At 38.4% G+C, this 21,774-nt stretch overlaps 2 protein-coding genes across 6 annotated transcripts; one reads left to right on the top strand and one right to left on the bottom strand.

Annotated features, from left to right (window-relative positions):
* Position 1: 1 nt before the first annotated feature.
* On the bottom strand, positions 2-8,955 carry ube2j1 (ubiquitin-conjugating enzyme E2, J1). 3 transcript variants are annotated; one of them, XR_008964404.1, is made up of 9 exons: positions 7,476-7,677; positions 6,798-6,871; positions 6,491-6,622; positions 6,153-6,237; positions 5,655-5,760; positions 3,029-3,158; positions 1,512-1,610; positions 968-1,432; positions 2-831 (listed from the first exon to the last, which is right to left on the bottom strand). XR_008964404.1 is itself a non-coding variant. In XM_057352737.1 (8 exons), the coding sequence occupies exons 2-8, from the start codon at positions 6,855-6,857 to the stop codon at positions 1,160-1,162; spliced, it is 885 nt and encodes a 294-aa protein (XP_057208720.1). In that variant the 5' UTR covers positions 6,858-6,871; positions 8,850-8,955; the 3' UTR covers positions 2-1,159. The 3 variants fall into 3 exon arrangements, 2 of the variants coding, with proteins under 2 accessions (XP_057208720.1, XP_057208719.1); XM_057352737.1 differs by lacking the exon at positions 7,476-7,677 and adding an exon at positions 8,850-8,955 and having other exon boundaries at positions 2-1,432; XM_057352736.1 differs by having other exon boundaries at positions 2-1,432.
* On the top strand, positions 8,661-21,421 carry ankrd6b (ankyrin repeat domain 6b). Of its 3 annotated transcripts, XM_057352734.1 has the most exons (17): positions 8,661-8,829; positions 13,743-14,008; positions 14,108-14,206; positions 16,058-16,156; positions 16,321-16,419; positions 16,526-16,624; positions 16,707-16,805; positions 16,897-16,995; positions 17,154-17,231; positions 17,325-17,423; positions 17,507-17,626; positions 17,709-17,864; positions 18,171-18,323; positions 18,398-18,511; positions 19,702-19,771; positions 19,856-19,993; positions 20,145-21,421. In XM_057352734.1, exons 2-17 carry the CDS (start codon positions 13,883-13,885, stop codon positions 20,540-20,542), a joined length of 2,046 nt encoding a protein of 681 aa, XP_057208717.1. In that variant the 5' UTR covers positions 8,661-8,829; positions 13,743-13,882; the 3' UTR covers positions 20,543-21,421. The 3 variants fall into 3 exon arrangements, with proteins under 3 accessions (XP_057208717.1, XP_057208716.1, XP_057208718.1); XM_057352733.1 differs by having other exon boundaries at positions 19,702-19,993; XM_057352735.1 differs by lacking the exon at positions 17,507-17,626 and having other exon boundaries at positions 19,702-19,993.
* The last annotated feature ends 353 nt before the right edge of the window (positions 21,422-21,774 follow it).

The raw sequence follows: 21,774 nt of genomic DNA, 5'->3' as shown, positions 1-21,774 counted from the left end.
ACAGATTTCTGCTTTATTTCATTATTTGACCCAGTATATATTACACACACACATATATATATATATATCACATTTATTGCAGTATATGGCCATTTAAGCATTAGGTCATCTACAGAAAAAGCATCAAGTGATAGGTCCTTACTAGGATGTTTTTAGGTGTAACAGATTTTTTTAAGTCTACAACATTACCACATCTATCAGCTTACTTGACATCAGTTTAAAAACTTTAAGATCTACCTGTGAAATAAAAACATTTTGAAAGTTTCAAACTAGTTCCAAAAAATATGCACCAACCAGCTGTACAGAGCGCTTTAGCAAGTGTTTAAGTAAAATATAACAACCACACGTCTACATGAATACAGTGTTTAAATGTTTCATTCTGTTCATTAGTTTACAGATTTGAGTTATATATTTAAATCAGGCTGAGAGTAAATGTTGCACACTGAAACTGGAACTATGATTCTTATAAAAGTATTTCTGGTAAATGGAAACAGCAGTCTCACACACTAATATACTTGTGGACAGACCTCAGATTTCACAAAAAAAAGCGAAATTGAATCATTTCCCGAAATTATTTTGATGACAAACAACAAGATGTCTCACTTTGCTGTGTTGTTTCGTATTCTAACATGTCTTGTGCAGACATTTTTCCTTTTGATTAAAATCCAACAAATATGCTAGAACAATTATGTGCTTTGAGTAACATAGCAATATTTTTTTGACCTCAGTAAGGACAATTTAGTAATGTGCACAGAAGAAGATATTTTTGAAGAATGTTGATAACCAAACAACACTGAACCCCATTGCATCCATTGTATGAACACAAAACCACTGAGACATTTCTCAAAATATCTTCACATGTGGAAGAATAAATGATTTTTAACTCATTTTGATGTTTAAATGATGTAATTTTGATGTCGGAATTGTGAGTTTAACCGTCATCAAACCAAAATGATGCTAATGTCACGAAGCAAAAAAAACCGAATGGTCCTTTAATTTTCTATATGCAGAATATAAAAGCTTTTTTTGGGGGGGGGCCGGCTTTAACTAAACCTTTCCTGGTTATGTTAAAGACCCTTTTATGCCATATATGAAGCTGTGGAGTGCTAAGGGGAGATGAACGCAGGACAGACAGTCAGATGATGAGCAGGTCCACAGTTCACAGCTCATAATCAAACTTATACTCATTGGCCAGATAGATTCTGCGGAAGATGAGCGCAGCGAGAGCGAGCGTGAGGAGGACGATCAGGACGACCGAGCCCGTGTGACCGGTGTCCTGTGGAGGTTGCTGGGCGACGGGTGATGCTGTAAAGGCGGGGTATCTCGGGGACTGGGTCTGGTGGTTCTGTGTGCGTCTCTGCCGTGGACTCGGCGCACCTGAAGACGACGGACCTTCAGCTGAGCTCTGAGGAGCCACAGAGGTTGATCCAGACTGAAGAAGAAAGACCAACGGTTATTATGAACAGGCTGGAAACATGAGCGTGAAGAGGACGTGATGATCGCTGTGTCACCTGCTCAGCTCTGTCGTCTGCGGTGGATCCGCTGCTGCTGTGCTGTTCAGCTTGACTGGAAGCTGCCGATGCACCGCCACTGTCTGAACTGGATTCAGCCTGATCACACACACAACACCTGTCATCATACACCTGCACAACTCGTTCTGACAGAAAGTGTTATTATTATGCAAGCAAAAGAAATGGTTGTCATGTGTTAAGAAATGAATTACCTATTTGTTGTTCTCACCGATCATGGTCATTTAGTTGTAGCTATTACTGTGTATAAGGTAGAGGTCTGCTACCCGACCCGAGCCCGACGGGTCCCGAAAGACTCTCGGGTTTCGGGTTAATGTTTAATGAATAGCCTCGGGTTGGGGTTGGGTTTGTCTTTGTAAAAAATATAATATAGATTAAAATTATTAAATAATATATATAAAAAATATAGGCTATACATAGTTTGCGTTTCGTTTAAAGCCCGTGCAGACCTCTAATATAAGGTAATAACTTGTAGGTAGGTAACTTGAACAAAGAAGTTTTAGTTGAAGAAATCAATCTATTGTTTGGCCACATGCTGAACAAGATTAGGCTAAAGGTGTTCCTAACGAAGATTATTTTGTTTGGTTTGTCCAAAACGTGTCGAAAAGTTTGCCCAACTTGCAAAACCGTGTAACCTGAACAAACAGTATTGCAAGAGTTTGAAAGTTCCCAGCATGCATTGCAGAATGTTCAATTCAATGGTTATTTATTTCTTTTTCTTTTAAAGATTAGTGTTTGGGTTTCGCTCGCTTTATTTATGTTTTATTGTTGTTGTCACTGCAGTTATCTGTTGTGCTTAGAGTTTTTTTTGTGAATGACGTTTGTTGATTTTTATCATGATTGACAGACATGTTCAGTGTTGAGTTGCAAGTGCATGACACAGTGACACAAATGCATTCAACACAAACTAAAGTTATTTGATCAAAGCTTTGGTCTATCTAAAGCAGAAAATATATACAATTGAAGTAATAAACAAATAATCAACTTATCTGCTCTATTCATGTTGAGTCAACTAAAAACATTTTGTTCTGTTATTCACAAAACTTGACTTTTTATGTTGTGACAGCTTTTGAGTTGAGTGGACTTAAGTCAAAAGTGTTTGCGATAGGTTGCCTTATTTTAAGTTGACTCAACAGTGTATGACAAACGGATTTTATTTTAGTCAATCATTTATATTTGTTTTTATTTCTAATATTCCAGCCAACAGTCAGACGACGTTTTTGACAGATGAGATAACGTGTGTAAGAGATGAACTATATAATGTTTGATTTTTGGGTAATTATAAAATATGCTGGAGGAATTTTTTTTTTTTTTTACATATTTCATTATATTAGTGTAACATTACTGATATTCAGGTGTCGTAAATTTGTTGACTTTTGAAAACTGGGTTAATTTTTTAATCAGGAAAGAGATTGTTTTGATGCACAAACTTGCTGCATAAATAAAAGATTATTTAATAAAGATCTGTTGTAAATAGTGAAAAAATGTTTGTTTTCCACCTTAAAGTTGATCTGCTGGGCTAGTCTGTGTGCCTGACGGTCAGCGGGTCGAAGGTCACTGTCAGGAGAGAGAGCCTGCAGAGCAGTGCGCATACAGCTGCCACACACCTCACAACAGAAGTCCTGAGACCTACACATACACACACACACACACACACATGAACACAACCGCACATCAACAACCCCTGACAGATACGTACAAGCTAATAATCTCCATCACATTCTGGAACTACCCGTGCATTAAACGGTTTTAATGCACACCTTCCGGCCAATCAGAACTGAGTATTCACACAGACCATAGTAAAATTAGGATTTAATAAAGATCTGATCATGACCTTGGAAATTCATGTGTAGTAACAGGTGTCTGGGTAAAAGACAAGCCCCCCCCCCCAAAGCTGACATTGCAACGCTCATAAGAGGAAGTTTTTTTTTCAACTATAATATACTGTATATATACAGTATATATTTACATGACTGTGTTAAACAAATCTTTAAAATCAGCATTGAGGACAAAATACCCATCCATAAACATCTAATAAGTATATAAAGATGTAGTTGAGCTGATGTTTGGATGGCAGGTTGATGATTGAGAAGTCAGTGATGTTGACACACACAAATGTGTGTTTGATGTGTTGGTATGTGTGTGTGTGTGTGTGTGTGGGGGGGGGTGTTTAATTAGGATGTGTTGATAAGAGATTCATTACTGAGAACAGAGATCTGTCACACATCTCCTTCTGATTTCAGATGTATTTCTATCTAAAGGACTCTACAGGCCCGCACATGTCATCATGATGGATCAGCTGGACTCAATAAACACATCCTGATCTCTGGAGTGCCATGAGATTTTCACACAATGAGAGAGTTTCACTACCGAACAGCATCTAAACTCCAAATCTCATACAGTAAAGGTTTCATATTACACCAACTGTTGCCAAACAAACCCAAAATGTTACAAGCGAAAAGTAGTAAAGTAACAAGTTTGTTCAAAATCATTAAAGCTAACTGTTTTTCACAATCACTTTCTTTACCATAAACACAAGAAAGAATTACATTCCATTTGTATGGAACATTTTAACAATACATAATCAGGCTCAGCAACATTTTGTACATAAAATTTTTATGTGGCAGCGTCCATCTCACAACTCCTGTTAATACATCAATGCACAATATCAGTATGGCTTGGTCAGATGAAGTTGGGATGTAAATCCCAGAAGAGATGGGAAAGCTGTCTGTGTAATGTTCATCAAGGCTTGATGCAAGACATAACATGATAGCATGATGCCTAGGCTTTGTTTTCCCCAGGCACACCAGCAGTTTGCAGTAGATGTAAAAATGTGAGGGGGAAACCTTCACATCAATCCCGATGTGCTAATAAACTCTTAATAGGGATGTTGCAGAAAACCCCCTTATGGTGTAGTTTGTAGCTCTTTGTTCTCTACTAGGCGAAGCTGCTACTGCAACATTCAGATTCAATTCAACTCAATTTGATTTATATAGCGCTTTTCACAATGTGCATAGTTCCAAAGCAGCTTTACAGGAGAAAATAAGAAAAACACTAAAAAAAGGTCAAACACAGCACAGCTCATGGTGTTTATAGAACAATCAAGATTATTCTAGTAAATAATATCTAATATATGCAGGCTCCCGGTGGTTTATTTAGCATATTTTCCATTAAGTGAATGCTTGGCTGAAAAGATGTGTCTTTAATCTAGAATTAAATTGGGAGAGTGTGTCTGACCCTGGAATAGTATCGGGAATGCTATTCCAGAGGTTAGGTGCTACGTATGAGAAAGCTCCGCCCCCTTTGGTGGATTTAGTTATTCTAGGTGTTATCAAAAGTCTGGAGTTTTGAGATCTTAGAGAGCGTGATGGGTTGTAGTGTGGTAGAAGCTCTGTTATGTAGGTAGGGGCTAAACCGTTTAAGGCTTTATAAGTTATTAAAAGAACTTTAAAGTCAATACGATACTTAATGGGTAACCAGTGAAGGGTTGATAACATTGGGGTTATGTGATGGTATTTTCTGGACCTGGTTAGAACTCTGGCAGCTGCGTTCTGAACTAACTGTAGTTTGTTTATTGATGATGCAGGACAACCACTAAGCAGTGCATTACAGATGGATTTTCTCATTTAAATGATGGTTTAAAATCTGTCTTAAACCCAGGGGATGTGAGTCAATCTAATGGGATAGACAGTACTTAAGTTACTCTGCAGGGAAATTCTTATTTCAGTTTTAACTTAGTTTAAACTCACAACAAAATTAAGGTAACCCTCAAGGTTTGGTGTTTGGCCCGCACTTCTTCTCAATATTCACAGCCCCATTGGTTATTCTGGAACTTCTCAGGTTTATCTCTCTCTCTGGGATGAAATGCTGTTGTAGTTTGTTGTCAGATTTATAATTGAACTGTTCCACCTCACCACCTGGATGGATGAATAGATGGATGGGTTTTCCACCTCATTTCTTCAGTTTAATCTTTTATTCAAAAGTATTCAAGCAGCACGCTGTTTTCATGTGTTACTAATCTGATGTTAACAAATGATAAAATAAGGCTTTGAATTGACATGTTAGAAAAGCGAGAGAAGAAAGAATAACAGAAGACTGATGGGGTGACTGAAGGGATTTTCTTACTTTTTGGCGAGGGCTCTTCTCTCCTCAGGAGTGTAATCCAAAGATCCGATCGCTCCTTCTCCTTTAGTTGGCATGAATCCAATGATCGCTATCAATGCTGTACGAACTGACACAGAAAAACACATGGCTTGATACTGGATACGGGGGAAACTGAACAATGCATGTTGCTCTGTGACTCTTGTGTTTTGCTGTGTATATGTGCTTCACATTTGAAAAATAAGGAATAATGTTACATGACTCCTATTTTTAGGACCTTTACATATTTTTTGCAATCGTGACGATATTTATTACCTGCATCTAGAAGTACTTTTGAGATTTGAACATTGACATGCATTAATTTTTGTAATGAATCAGTTTCAAGTCAATAAACCACCGAACTGTGAGTCATTTTCATTTGCATGTTCTAAAAAAGTCATTTGGCTTTGGATAATGGTTTCATTTTCAGAGTCAGTTGCTTTCATGCAAATGTAGATCGAGAGATGAAGTAGAGATACACACTGCTCCATGACGGCTGCCATGTCTCTGGATGGTGGCCAGAAATACTAAGACAGATCTTCTTCCCAACTTCAAACCTTCCATTGGGCTGAGGATAAGAGAACATTTTATATTAGCTAACACATCCATTCAGACAGAAACAGTGAAGGACTGCAACAAACTATCAGCGGAAAATAAAAATCTATAGGAGTTCATCAATTTTATTTTGCTTTTTCATTTCAGTTTATACTAGATTTCCCAGTTCTACAGTGACCCTTGTTTCTATTTCTCATTCCTATGAGACTGTGCATGTTTGCGGCCATATTCTGTTGAATTATTTTATTATTAATTTCATGTCTTACAGTGAGAAGAATGATGCTGGGGGGCTTCATGGGGTATTCAGCGGGAAGCACGATCCGACCGTGATAGACTCCACCATCAAAGTCGGAGTCTGGAGGTCCTCTGACGGAGAAGTGCCATTCAAACAGGTTATCCTGTACGAAACAGATCAATAACATCATGAGCAAAACTCTGATCCAAAACCTCACAGCATCATCATCTGTGATTCACATTCTACATCACATGTTAATGCATTTTAAAAGCAATGATATGTATTTTAGATAGTATTTGCTAAATGTTTTGAGTTAGAATTAGTGCATAAGGATACACCTCCAGTGGTTGGGCGTGATAATGTTCTGTTGGCTCCCGGAGCTCCGCAGCCTCTTTCATCAACCTCTTTACAGCTAATAAACCGAGAAAAACACACAAACAACAGCTTCTTATTTTCACAGAAAATATTTCATTTACTGTAAGCCAAGTACTCTCGTTAGCATTAACTGAATCCAAAAACACAGATAAACACGTGACAAACGTCATGCCCCCAATAGCTCAGAAATATGTACAAAACAGTTTGATTCTTTATGGCTTTTTCCTAATCTTCTAACATTTTATTCGCAAAACTTGATAACATATGTTTGGGGTCTCAGAGACATCGGGTATTAAAAAGTTATGTGCTCCTCAAGATTGTACATAATGTAGAGATACACACACCTCACTATTATGATTTCTCATCGCACGTGTCAAACTGATCCTCAAACAAAAACAACGACACATCTTAGAAAAAAAGAGAATGCTGATTTTGTGTCAAGGCTTTTATAACATCTGTCCTCTGGGTGCTCAGATGAATTTAGACAACGAGGAATGTAAAAATAAAAAGTGCTCTCGAGTGTGTTGATATGTGTACAGTATATGAAGGATGTGACTAACATTATGGTACTATAGGAACTGACAGGACTCGTGACATTAAAGGTGTATGAGTGATGTTTAAAGTGTGTGTTCTTGTCATACCTGGACTCTTCAGATTATATTTGCTCTCCATGACGCTTGATGTGTTTGTGTCGTTCGGTTAAGATTCGACAGGTGTTTATCTACAGCTGTAATCCTGACGTGGCGCTACCGAAGGCTTTTTTACTTCTTTCGAGACGAGTTTGCTCAAATGTCACATGAAGAATGAAAACAGGAAGTATAAGCACATTTTGAATCGCGCAACTTTATTGGTGCCCTGCAGACGAACAAGCGATGTGACGTAATCGCCGCACCCTGTCCTGTGCTTTTATGCAGCGAGCTGTATGTAAAACCTATTCAAATCACACAGAGTCAATCCCACACCACCTGATTAATATTTGTTTTTTCAGCACGGTGTCAATCACATTCTATTTGTTTTAGCAAAGGCTCAATAGAAACACACTTAATTCTGTAATACGTTTGACATTTCTCATGTTTATTGAAAGCTAATATGTTATTGGGGTATATGAATAACTCTCTGGATTTACCTTAATTTGCATTTATTTCACGAAAGTTAAAGTTGACAATCCCTCTGGATCGTTTTATTTTTTAAATATATGAAATAAGGGTCTTCATTGTATGGAGTTGAGTGGAGTTAAAGTTCTGCGTCTAACATTGCTCACTCGTTCACTATTCCCTAAGTATCTAACTTAGCAAGATAATAATACCAACACTTTGTTCTATTATAATGATTATATTTAATTGGTGTAACTGGTTCAAAAGAATACAATCATATAAACAATCTTGCCTTATTATCATCCTTGTAGTGTTTTCCCGCATCCAAGCTTCTTTTGAGTTTAGAGAAATTGCCATAGAAACATAGCGCCCTCACTCGGCCACAGAGCAGTATCTTCGAACAATCAGAAGGTAATTTGAAAGATGCTTGTAAATCATATTAGTTGTTTATATTCCCATATTCCCTTACTTCATTTGTATGTTAATGTTTATTGTTTTATCCATCTTATATCATAATAAATTTGGGTTTATTCCTTGGGTGTTTAATATGACGGACGCGCCACAAGTGTGGCCAATCAAGTTCAGTATCGCCTGATGAATATTCATAAGCCACGCCTTCACCGTAGTAGCGTGAACTGCGTTGACTGTAGTGGGTTGTCACCTAATTAGTATTCATGAGCCAAGCCTTCGTCATAGTAGTTAGTGAAGTGTCTCTGACTGCCGCTGGATGGCACACACACGCACGCACGCACACACACACACTCAGCTCATTGCGCAGTTTGGATCATGTTTATCAACCGCTGCCCTGTTCCCACGCGGGTATTTCACGATTCAAAGCAGTTTCAGGATAAAGCCGTTTAACCGATTGAAAACGAGGCGCTTACGTGAATCTCGTCTGAGTGTAAGTTATATTTTTCTTACCGTAGTCACAGAGTTTGGACTGGTTTGTATTGTATTATCCATGCTTAGCTGGGTTAACCGCCGTGTTTTTGACGCTTTAATGACTGTGTGCAGTGTGTGTGAGGCGCTGGTTTGATTTAATAGAGATCATTTAAATAAAGTGTGTGTGTGGTTGCTATAGCACTTGAAAATCCTCCTGAAGAATGTGGCGCTCTCTCTCGCGCGCGCGCGCGCACACGTTTATTTTTCTGTCTAAATGAGGACATTCCATATTATTTCTGTTATACACAGCTAGTTATAAACGCTATAACCTAACCCACACTCTACCCCTTAAAGAAAACGATGTATTTTTACAATTAAATTATTTTACAGGCTTTATTTATTTATGAAGTATACGTTTTTTCAGATATGGAGGTCCCCAAAAGGAATTTTTTTCGGTTTTGTGAAGTTTTGCTCACTTTTGGTTACAAGTCACAAGATATACTATTTAACAGATAAATATATTCCAAATAATATTCGTATAGATTTTCAACAGAAACAATCTGAAAGTTTCTAATGGATTTATTGGTTAAAATGGGAGTTATATTGGTTTTAATGGAAACTATAATGGTGTCTGTGGGTTCTATTGGTGGAGTGTTTTTGACTGAATGGGAACAAGAACAATAATACATCTGGAAAAAGACCCAAAACAAACTACATTAAGACATTGTTTGTTATGTTTTTGTTATGTTATGTATCTGTTGTTTTTTACAAAAGGGATAGTTCATCCAAAAATGAAAAGTCTGTCATCATTTACTCGCCCTCCTGTTGTTTCAAACCTGTATACATTTCTATGTTCCAATGAACACAGAGAAAGATATTTGGTAGAATGTTAGCAATTTTCAGTTCTGGGACATCATCCACTACCATAGTAGGAAAAAAAACAGTGTATTTTTTTGTTCCGTTGAACACACAATGAGATATTTTGAAGAATTTAGGAAAACAAAGAGTTCTCGGGCAACTTTGACTACCATTCAATTCTTCCTAGTCAATGATGTCCCGGTACTGAAAATTACTAACATTCTTCCAAATATCTTTCTTTGCGTTCATCGCAACAAATTAATTTATACAGGTATGAAATTACATAAGGGTGAGTAAATGATGACAGAATTTTCATTTTTGGGCGAACTAGTAAATGACAACAGGCTAAACCAAACCTCAACATTACTCCTACCGGAAAATGTTTAATATTTATGCAGAATTATATTAAAGATATATTACTATATAAATAACATCGCTCTGTTTATTTTAGTCTAGTTATAAGACCCTAGCCCAGTCTTTCACAAACAAAAAATGACTAAAATACGAGATTATACCTACTAATGTACTTGACTTGATTCCACCAATTTCCGCTTATAATAAAATCTAGAAGCGTTTCAAGTAGGGCGGCGCAATATATCGAAATTAACGAAATATGCATACCGCAATAGTTTGCAATGACGAAATACTTAAAAAATGTCAGAAAGTTATGTATAGACCACTTTGGATGATGTAAACAACGCTGACCTAACGCTGGTCCAGAAGAACTTCCTGTTGAAGTTGTTTATTAACACTAAGCAGCGGTTGAACGAAATACAAATAACAGAACATTTTTTACCGAATAAAAATGTCAAACGAATATCTTCAAGTTTTAATTATGTATGTGAGATTTAAAAAAGAAATAAAAACTGAAACCTGAAGTGCTTCTGGACCAGTGTTTACATCTTGCAGTCAAAGTTTTAGGTTGCTGCGGATAGCAGAGAGACTGTGTCTGATGTGTGGAAGATGAGTAGACGTTTAGTTTGGTTTTAATTGGTTGAAATGAGCATTTTATCATTATCAGTTGTTCTGAGGACAGTTCTTTCTCTAGTGTTTCTTTCGTAAGTCTTTGTGTGATGAAGGGCTCAGAGAGAGAGAGAGGGTGTGGTGATATCATTCTTATGTCTGGATTGTTTCTAGTATTGGTCATCTCAAGTACAGATCATATAACCATATCTGCCGTCATTTAAACCGCATTCAGGTACACATGTTTATGCGTCATTTTTTTTCAGGAATGTAGTGAAAATCAGTGTCAAGTGTTCATTTTTAACTATAAAAGACTTCAAATGGTGTGCTGAAGAGAAAGCACGAATCAAATTCTAGATTCTAGATAGCTGCTCGTGATGGGGATTCATATAAAGCGAATTCAATGATCAACCACCATAAAATCCTTGTTGTATATAAATAAAGCAAAATATAGTTTCTCATGTCTTTGTTTTTGTAATATGATCGGTGTGTTTGATGGTTATATTGTTGATAATGTCAGGATCATTTGATAGATGTGATGTATGTGCACACCACGCTCTTTCTGGCGCCATCTCTTGACTGAGTTCCGCTTCCAATCCTCTGAATAGAGCTGAAAAGTGAAACTCTTGCTGTACGTCGCCATGAGGAGAAAAGGATTATGACGAACAGATTTCTGGATAAGGTTTCAAACAGGGAAATGATGTCTACACCCCCCCCCCCCTCTTTCACAGAGATAAAACATGACACCGATCTGCTGAAACGCGCAGGACACTTTTATTACACACAAACATCTGGACGTAGAACATCACTTTGTCATTTAGATACAGATCTTCAGGACAGACATTATCTTTGTTGTGTAAATTGTTTAGATTTTCTTCAGAATACATCTCATTGTTTTACAATATGACGGTTGGAAATGACCTATATTCTCTTTAACAGAAACATGTTGACTTAATCATTTTTATGCAGTAAATCAATATGATTCCGCATGACATTCCGTTCATCTGTCTTTTAGTTTTTTCACTTTCTTGTCATTGGTCTCCTCACGGTTGTCTTAAAACACTTCCTTTTTCTAGTGGATGGTGAACTCAAAGCAGTTTGATTCGGTTAACTCTTACGGTTAGGCAAGAGAAATGAGATGAACGACATGTTTCTTTGAAGTAGTCCTTTTTGAGAAGGTATTTACAGTAGTTTTGTCAGAGATGATGTCATGAGGATTACATTTGATAAGTAGGCTTTCACGCTGTGAGCCTTTTTCAGTCTCTGTGGACAATAAAAGGCTTTTAGGTTCATATTATTTGTGGTGTGGAATCTGATTACCGGTTTGAGTCCAGATGAGTCCAGTGCGTTTAATGGACAAACTGAACATATGAGCTCATAGAGATGCTTAGGATGGTAAAGAGATATTTGTGGGGGATTCTCGTGAAATCTTGGTTTTAAGATGTCAAATATTTTCTTAAAAACACTCGCATCGACGCATTTCGTTTTTATACATTAAAAACAAGGTATGTTTAAAACAATAACCAACAAAAAATTCTCATCACCGTAACCATTTCAAACCGCGTCAATCCCGTAGCATGTTTCGCTGGAGAAAAAAAAAAGAAACCGTGATGCCTAAGCAAGTTTTTATTAATCATACGTAATAAGACATTAATTAAGTATATTTAAATAGTAAATTATACATTTTTTAAACTCCGAGGTTTTAGAATACTAAAATATAAAATATACTGGCAGATGTGTTTCTTCACATAAAATCAAACTTCATGTAAACATATTTGTGTGTGTGTAAACAGCATTTAAAAATATGTTACGGATGATGAGAATCTCAGCTATGGACACTTCTTTCTTCCACTATTTCTTCAGTTTTATTATACGTGAATAATCTGTCAGTTGTTTTTTGTCATTTGATAACATCTCGAACAGTGCTTCTCAAACTTTTTTGTTGTTAAGGCCCCCTTTGTGTAGGGTGCATCACTTTGCGGCCCCCCAAATAAATACTTATATAATCTTTAAGGATTTTAATTAATCAAAAAATATATTCAGTTATACAATTCTGGAACATCAGTTCTTTTGGTTGGTGGTCTTATTCTTCTGACGTTTGATTGCATAAAATTTGATAAATTTCTATATTTCATAAAATGCCACAAAATCTGTGCCCCCTGGATCTATCTTGGGGCCCCCCCCAGGGGGCCACGGCCCACAGTTTGAGAAGCACTGATCTAGAAGAGCATCCAATTGTTTTATTTTCAGAATATTTGAATTGGACTCTTTTTCTTTGTTTAATTACAACATATAATGCACTCAGACAAATCTAGACGTGTTACGGTAATCAGAAAAGCAATCAGACGATTCATTCCTATGTTAAAATCATGCTTTGGTAGATCGAGAACACAATTATGTTAATGATGATCATTTTTGTGTTGCCGAATTATGTTTTATCACTAGAACCCTGTCTGCCATGATGTTTCAGTGGTTTCGTGAGAATGACCCTTGTGCGTTTGGCAGATGCTTTTATCCAAAGCGTGGTCAATGGATGCATTTTATAAGTACGCGTGTTCTCCATGACCTTTACTCTGCAAACGCAACCAAGTGAACTACAAATGCAGAATGTTTTTGTGCAGCGAGCTTTGAAGAAGACAAACTTCTTGAGCATGTAAAGAATCTTTTTCTTTCTCCGGGCCAGTATTGTAAAACTCTTTGTGTTTTCTCGTGGTTGGAGTGTGTAGTATCAGTATGTGAAGAATCTGTCAGTCTTGAATGGGGGTTGTGTGACTGATGTGATGTGGGTTTGTCTGCACTTGCTCATGTGTCAGCTCTTCTCTGATTTACTGTCATGCTGCCTCTGTGTCCCTTTTTAGCGGTCATCAATATACCTCATAAATCAATCACATTACGCTTTGAACTTATGGACTGGGGTTTGAAGGCAAAGCGTTCGGTCTCTAGTCTACTATGCTGTAACTCTGTATTTCATCCTATTCGAATGCTTCTTTAATGTCTTAAAACGTGCCATTACAGTACTGCCGTGTAATACTAACTTCCGGATTGACGCGCACTTTGTTGCCGCCGTTCGGACAGTTTCCACAGTTGTACACATTTCCTTTTCCCGTCCAGGGCCTGAGTAACGGACGTGAGGGTCAGATCCCTCCACGAGCTGGACATCTATGATCCCACATTCATGTCATCTCACGGCCGAGGGGCTTCTTCCTGCTGACCCCGAGCATTCCCCCTCTTCCCAGGGTTTTGTCTAATTCATGAGCCAGCAGGATGCTCCATCTGTGCGAGCACTCTCCGAGCGCCTCCTCGTCGCCTCGCACAAGGGCCGAGCCGATCATGTGGTCCAGCTCATCAATAAAGGGGCCAAAGTAGCCACCACTAAGGTGAGTGATGACATTTCAGTCATGACAACTAATGTGATATACATCCTTGAATAATAGCGTTTGGTGTTTGGCGTGTGTCTGTGTGTTGTGTGTTTGTAGAACGGCAGGACGCCTCTACATCTGGCGGCATATAAAGGCCACATTGCTGTCGTGAGGATTCTGCTGGCAGCCGGATGTGATCTGGACATTCAAGATGACGTGAGGAGAAAACGTTTCCGACCGTTCCTCTTCTAAGCAAACGTTGCATGTGTTGTAGAGACACTCGTGATTTAAGAGTGTGAAATATTGTTCACATCATCAGTTACTCACTTTAATGAGTATATGAGAAGCATTGTGAAGTTTATTGACGTTTAAGCAGCAACAACATAAAGAAATAGTGCAGACCTCTGCAAAGAATCTATTACTGTTGAGTGGATTGAATTGAATTAATATGCTATAAAATATGAATATAATCAACATTAAAATAAATTGTTAGATTATAACTAAACACAGAGCGGAAGTTAACTTCAGGCCCAGCGCGTGCGTCCGATATAAAACGATTCCTCGAGTAACTCGAGTAATTCAAATACAAAAAATCATCGAGGCAAATTCTATTGCCTCGAAGCCTCGTTTAATCCATTTAACTACAGTACACACGGAGCACTGCGTTTCCCCACGGACCGTTATTACTGACGCACAGCCCGCTAAACTCTGTTCATGTTACAGGGCTCTCAAGTCTCACGCATTCACCGTGAGACACACGCATTTGAGTCTGTTCACACGTGTTTCTCATGTTGATAAATAACTGAGAGATTATTGAAATGGTGAGCTGCTATTTTACTTAGTTTTAGTCTATTTTGCGAGTGAAACTTGTTTTCCGGCTGCATTGAGTCCATCAAACTAGATTCGGACTAACGTTAGTGGATGCCGAATCATGTTATTTACACACGTCATCTGTCTGTTCTGCGTGTCTGAGTGAATGAACTGCACTTTATGAGGACATGAACTTCATCTCCAGAGTTGCTCTGAGAGTTTATTTCAGAACATTTTATTGTTTGAGTGAAAATAAGCGTCTTCCGACAACCTGCCAAAATAAAAGTCTGGTTAACTCGGTATTTTATGTGGACAAATATATGACTATTTAATAGTAAAAAACAACTAAAACTAATTTAGATTAACTAAATGCTTCATGCATGAGCTGAAGTTAGTTGTTTACCTTTGAAATTATTCTTTCTATTTTTATTAATGTTTCTTATTTATACATTTGTATTAATTTGCATTCTGAATGTAATATGGCAATGGAATGTACTAAACGGGTTTAGTTCTCACAGATATTAATTTATGCAATTTCAGCAATAAATATGTTCATTTTTCTGAAAAGGAAACAAATTAGTAGTTCATTTTAAGAGACCTGTCTTATTTTCTCTTGTATATTTAGAGTTGCTCTTTAATAAAGAAAAAGTACTTATTATCCGAATACCCGATTAATCGATGGAAAATCAGTAGAATACTCGATGACTAAAATAATCGATAGCTGCAGCCCTAGATGAAACCGTCTATACATGCAACTAAGGAAGTGAATGTCATAGTTCACTCAAAATGTCATCATGTCCTCATTTGTCATCTCAGATATATTTGACTTTCTTCAGTTAAGCACAAACAAATAATTGTATATAAAATTGTAGTCATGTTATGTTTATACATTGGACTCAAAATGTCAGTCAAATCACTCTCGTGGGTTAATAAATGTCTTATGCATCGAAACAATACAGTTGTGAGAGAAAAGAAATCCTAAGCACAAGCACAGCAGGGCAGCAAGTTCAAATATGACAACACGTCGATAACTTGAAATCTCATTGGCTGTTTGTGTCTTGTGACTAGTTGTCATCATTTCACCAAATAAGCTCAAAATATGAATGCTTTTGATTTGAACTTCAAATGATTAGTGTGTGTCACGTACATCCGAGACGGGCGAGTTTGCATTTTCTGGCTGAGTTAAGCCCCACGTGAGTGTTTGTTTTGGCCCTCTGTAGTGTTTCAGTCATATGTTATGATATATGTTGTTTCCAGTGTGATCAGACAGCGTTACACAGAGCAGCGGTGCTGGGAAACACCGACGTCATGTCTGCTCTCGTACAGGAAGGGTGTGCGCTCGATCGACAAGACAAGGTAAATACACTGACCTATATAATATTTCCCTGTCACACATGCATTCACGTGATATTGACTGTACATGAGTGACAGTCACTCGTCTATTTCATTTAATAATCATTTCTAGAGTCCCGAAGGCTCAGTAAGTCACTCGTTGTTGTTGTGTTTTCTGTGTGTTTCAGGATGGCAACACTGCGTTACACGAGACGGCGTGGCACGGCTTCAGTCAGTCCGTCAAACTGCTGGTGAAGGCCGGAGCAAACGTTCACGCTAAAAACAAGGTTTACAGTGTTTCACTACGGGTTGTGTTTAACTGTGTATGCGACAAAGAAAACCTTGAACGTATAATGCACAACGCTGATGATGTCATCATGTCGTGTGTCTCAGGCGGGAAACTCAGCTCTTCATTTGGCGTGTCAGAACGGTCACGCTCAGAGCTCTAAAGTTCTGCTGTTGGGCGGTTCTCGTCCTGACAGTAAAAACAATGTAAGCATCACGTCTGACTTTTCTGTTCGTGTTTCTTTTCCCTCGTTTGTTCTCATTCTTCTCTGGTGTGTGTTTGCGGCAGGCAGGTGACACGTGTCTGCACGTGTCCGCGCGGTATAATCACGTACACGTGACCCGAGCGCTCCTCGCCGTCTTCTGCTCAGTGACCGAAAGAAATCATGTATGTTTTTCTCTCGCATCTGCACATCTCTGTTCCTTCGGTGTTAAAGATGTCAGTGTTTGTGTAATGATGAAGCTGCTGTGATGTGCAGGCGGGTGACACGGCTTTACACATCGCAGCCGCTCTGAATCACAGGAAGACCGTACGGATGTTACTGGAGGCCGGGGCTGACACGCACATCAAAAACAATGTAAGAAACACACTCGCAGGACCTGATTGAAACACTGCACGCGTTGTTATACCGCTATGTGGTTTCGCATCACGGCCGAGACAATCCAACCACCGTCAAGATAAGAGTTTCGATTTAATCTAGTCTGTTCTGCTTAATGGAGATTCGTTTGTGTGAAGGTGGCAGAGACGGCTCTCGGTCAGGCACGTGAAAACAACAATCCAGAGGTGGCGCTGATGTTAACCAAAGCATCGCAGGTAAGAACTCGCACAACCATCTTAAAATGAATGATTATTCAGTCTGATCAATCAGACACAGCTGACACATGTGATGTGTGTGTTCACGTGTAGAGCTTCAGTCGAGGACGGACGGTGAGGAAGAGGAGGGACAAGATGAAGACTGAAGGTCGAGCGCAGTCGGTCCCGCGCGATGACATGTTACAGAGAAAGGTGGAGACGTTCAACTCCATACACCACCATATTCTGCTCTTAAAGGGACAGTTCCCTACAAATGAAAATCTGTGTGTGTGTAGGACAGTGAATCTCCAGCTAATGACACTCATCATGGCAGTGACGGTTCTCTCCTGCACAATGACAGCATGTGTGCCACAGACACACCAAACAAAAACCTTGAGAATAAAGTCAAACAGACGGTACACTGGCAGATGACTCATTACTCGACGTGATGGTGATGATGATGATGATGATGATGAGTTAAATGTGTGTGTTTGACAGGTGTCTCCATCAGACGCTCTCATCAGAAGACACAAACACGGTGATGTTAAGAAGAAGAGTAAAGCTGACGGATCATTTCCATTGACTGCTCCTCACAACTATAAAGCCTATCAGCTCTACACACTTTACAGAGATCAAGACGGAAAAATCATGCAGGTGAACTCTTCTCACGCCTTCATTATTCATTCACGTGTGCTCGCTCTGATTGGCCAACGTGATGATTTCAAATTCAAATATAATCAACATTAGCAGATATTTTCAAAAATATCAGGTTTTGTGTGGATGAAAATAGTGAAATAAACGAAAGTAAGTGTTCGTGTGAGGGTTTAGTGATAGAAAATAGTTTTTAAACAGAAGTCAGTGTTGAAGAGTCAAAGGAACATTTGATCATGTGAAACATGGCCATTATTAGTCAGTAATGAGTGACACGCGTGATGATTTTGTGAATGATTTGTGCGTCAGGCGCCGCTGAACGGCTGCAGATGTGAACCTCTCATTAATAAACTGGAGAATCAACTCACGGCCACTAAAGAAGAAATGCAGTCAGAGATTCACACAGTCCAGCAGCTCATCAACACAAAGATGGGGAAACTGGACCGCAGCAACAAACATCAGGTACCAAACAACTCATCACGACCTCATGACTTATTTCATCATCCACATCTCTTTCTTCACGTCCATTTTGATAGATCAGAGCTCTTGATAAGATCACTTCAGAGAGAGTTTCTGCTGAGAGGATCCAGTGTTTACATCGCATTGACAAGAGAGTCACGCAGGAACGACTGGAAGGAGACAAGAGACGGGTAACATTCATCACATCTACACAAACCCAAATGACAAGAGCTGTCCAAGCAAGAAAACACTTAAACCCACTTCCTTTTAGTTTTCAGATAAAATGATTGAAAACAGACGAGCTGTTTGAAACCTTCATCAACTGATCAAATAACTTAAACGTCCAGAATCACATTCAGATTCTAATGTCTTTATTAATATGCTATAATGAGTCTTTACATTGTCAAAGCACAGTAACATTACAAATATGTATTTTCACACAAATATACTTTCAAGTAGAATGTTTCAGTTAAACCTTCTTTATCAAAGCTGAAAGTTTCAGACATAATCTTTTCATATCTGCTGTAGTGTGATTGCTCATATTTCCACATATGGGTCATTCTTTAATTGCCGGTCTTGAAAAAATTAGATTCCCCCTTAAAACACAAGCATGACCTTACATAATCCTCTTATTCTGTTAAACAATCTCAGGGATACCTAGTTTTGGAGTTATTACCTTTACCTCACTGAGTAACACAGTGGACAGTAACATAGTTGACATTTTTAAAACATTTTGGGTCTATACTCAACATGGAAGCCAAGAACTGCAGAGCACATGATATATTTAGAAATACATTTTCATACACACACGTTTTACTCAGAATTTCTTAACAAAATAAAAAATCTTTGCGTAACAGTGTTGACAGTTAATTAATCCACTCTTGACACGATTGCCATTTTAACCAATATTTAGGTAAAGAGAGAGGACTTTCTATGACATCACAAAATGCAAATTGTGGGAGATTGGGACAATCCGTTCCTTTTTGAGAGAGGTTTACCTAGTGGGTAACAGAGTTGACAGTTATTTCTCGGACACACATAAAATAAGAAATATCGCGATGAAAACTGTATTTTTGAAGGGCAAAACTATTAAATACATTTTTGGTTGAGGTTATTTTTATGCTTAAATACAGAGTTGAATGAGCAACTTCTGATCTGACAGCTAAAACCTGTTTTATGTGACACAAACCCTCTTTTTGAATGAAACGTGGATTTTCACCATGTAATGTGTTTTGGATTAAAGGTCATTTTTTACTTGATGATTTATATGGATGACTATGTATTCAAAATACACCCTATGGACATGAGATGTACCTGCAGTTAGAGTGAGCCATATATTAGCATGGGCTTATTTGTCCTCTCTCTTGTGTTCTGTAAACAGGATTCTGTGGTCAGTGATCTGAAGAACTGGTGTCTCTCCAAGATCCAAAGTTTGGAGACGCGTCTCACCGGTGACCACACTACATTACGCCGCTCTTCATCACTGAGTGACACGCGTTCAGATTGTGATCATCATTTTTACACACCTGTGTCAGATGCTGTCGGGGGCGGAGCTCTGAGCAGTCAATCAAACCAGTCGGATGAGAAAGAGGGGGGCGGGACTGCAGCCACGACCTCATGTGCTGACGACGGATCCGCCGGTTACTATGTGATTGAGGTGGACGTGTCATCGGGTATGACGCACGCTTCCATCTTCATCTCTGTCCGTCTGTCTCACACACACACACATAACCAAAATGTTTTTCACAAGAAGTTGATATTTTTATTCACCAAAACGATGATATTTGCAGCAGTCTTCTAAATTCTTGTTCTGTGTCTTTGAAGATGACAAGCAGCCATCAGAGAATCAGTCTGCGTGTATCGTCCGGCCCAAGCGAAGTTCTCGGGCATGCAGTGACCCTCACAGAGCGCAGAATGAAGCGCGGGATTCAGATGTGACCACGAGACCTCTCCCCAATCACAGGAAGAAAAGTTCCCAACAAAGAGCAAAGACCAAACACGACACACAGATCTCAAGAGGAGGCACGCTGGAGGTGACGCAGTATTTTTTTGAGGCGGTGACTCTGCAGATGGAGCGCTGGTACGAGAGGAAGATAGAGGAAGCACGCTGGCTGGCCAATCAGAGAGCTCGAGCTGACAGAGACGCTTTGATTGACAGAATCAAACACCTGGAAGATGAACTCAACCTGCTGAGGACTAACAAACAAGAGGAGAGCTCATAAATAACAACTAACAACTCAAACCACTGACCGTCACTGAACATTTGTGTTTGCAGACCTGCGTCAATGTGTCACTGCCAAAGATGTGTTTATAATCTTCTGTGATCAAACATTTCTGATTCTTCAACATTTGCCGTCAGTGATTTCATAGTCAAATGACACTGTTTGAATCTTTCATAGCTTCAGATATTGAGTAAATGTTCCTGGTTATGTGTTTCCACTCCATTATTCTGGTGCAGTAATATTTTCATTTGGTCAGAGACTGAGACAAAACGCATCACATCACTGTGATATTAACAAGTATTATTGTGGTTTTTACATGTTGGCCATTTTTAAACATTAAATACATATTCTAGAAATCAAAGATCTTATGTTTAACAGTTTGAATGTAGCAAAAGTGTATTTACATGCCATGAAAATGTGTTTTTATGTAGACACGTGTTGATTTTTTTAATAGGATATTACAGGTAAATGTGATCTAATTTAACATTGAACATTTATTTGCATCAGTCAAGATATTTTTGATTTTTCACACAATTTTATCCCCTTGTTTAACACTATATTGTGGGGATGTTATAGTTTTGTGATTTACTTTCTAAATTTACAGAAGGTTTTACTTTAATCTGAACCTGTAATATGTGTAGATCACTTTTGAGTATCATTGTAGCGCCACACAATGTTAAATGTCCATCTAACGCATAATACATCATTTTAACATGTTGTTGTTGTTTTTTTACTGTACATTTGCATCTACTAGACAACAGCAGTTTACAGTTGTTAAAGGAATTGAAAATATTGTGTCTGTCCTGAGAAAATAGACGACGAAGTCATACAAGTGTATGTAAAAATTTGTTTAATAAATCTTTTTTAATAACAGAATAATACATTTGTGTACAATTCATCTATAAAAAGTGACTAATGGATGGACGGCTGTCCTTTTCATCTAAAATCAAGTGTATAGTGTTATTTCTGGCGGGTCATGTTAGTCAAGCTTGCTCAGCCGATCTGATCGGCCCGTTTCAATAAGGAGGTTGAACCAACTCTAGGTTAAACCTTGAACTCAGAGTTGGTTTACATAGAAATGAGAAACTTTGGCCCGGTTTCGTCCCAGACTAAAATGAATGTGTGACCTGTCTTAACTGAATATAACTTGCCCAGAGATATCTTAAAATATATCAGTGCCATTGTTTTGTCTCGAGATGCACACCAGTAATGTTAGTTACATGACTGAGACG

This window comes from Triplophysa rosa, linkage group LG15, assembly GCF_024868665.1.
Source record: "Triplophysa rosa linkage group LG15, Trosa_1v2, whole genome shotgun sequence".
Taxonomy (NCBI): Eukaryota; Metazoa; Chordata; class Actinopteri; order Cypriniformes; family Nemacheilidae; genus Triplophysa; species Triplophysa rosa.
Note: the sequence above shows the minus strand (reverse complement) of the source record. Positions and strands in the feature narration are given on the sequence as shown.

Excerpts from the sequence above, each read along its gene's own strand:
- ube2j1 (XM_057352736.1), bottom strand. The coding sequence starts at position 7,506 with ATGGAGAGCAAATATAATCTGAAGAGTCCAG. Across the intron at positions 6,238-6,490 it reads CCAGCATCATTCTTCTCACT|CCCAATGGAAGGTTTGAAGT; the intron begins GTAAGACATGAA and ends TCTTATCCTCAG. Across the intron at positions 3,159-5,654 it reads AGAAGAGCCCTCGCCAAAAA|GTCTCAGGACTTCTGTTGTG; the intron begins GTAAGAAAATCC and ends GTGTATGTGTAG.
- ankrd6b (XM_057352733.1), top strand. The coding sequence starts at position 13,883 with ATGAGCCAGCAGGATGCTCCATCTGTGCGAGCACTCTCCGAGCGCCTC. Across the intron at positions 16,996-17,153 it reads ACACGCACATCAAAAACAAT|GTGGCAGAGACGGCTCTCGG; the intron begins GTAAGAAACACA and ends GTTTGTGTGAAG. Across the intron at positions 18,324-18,397 it reads ACCGCAGCAACAAACATCAG|ATCAGAGCTCTTGATAAGAT; the intron begins GTACCAAACAAC and ends CCATTTTGATAG.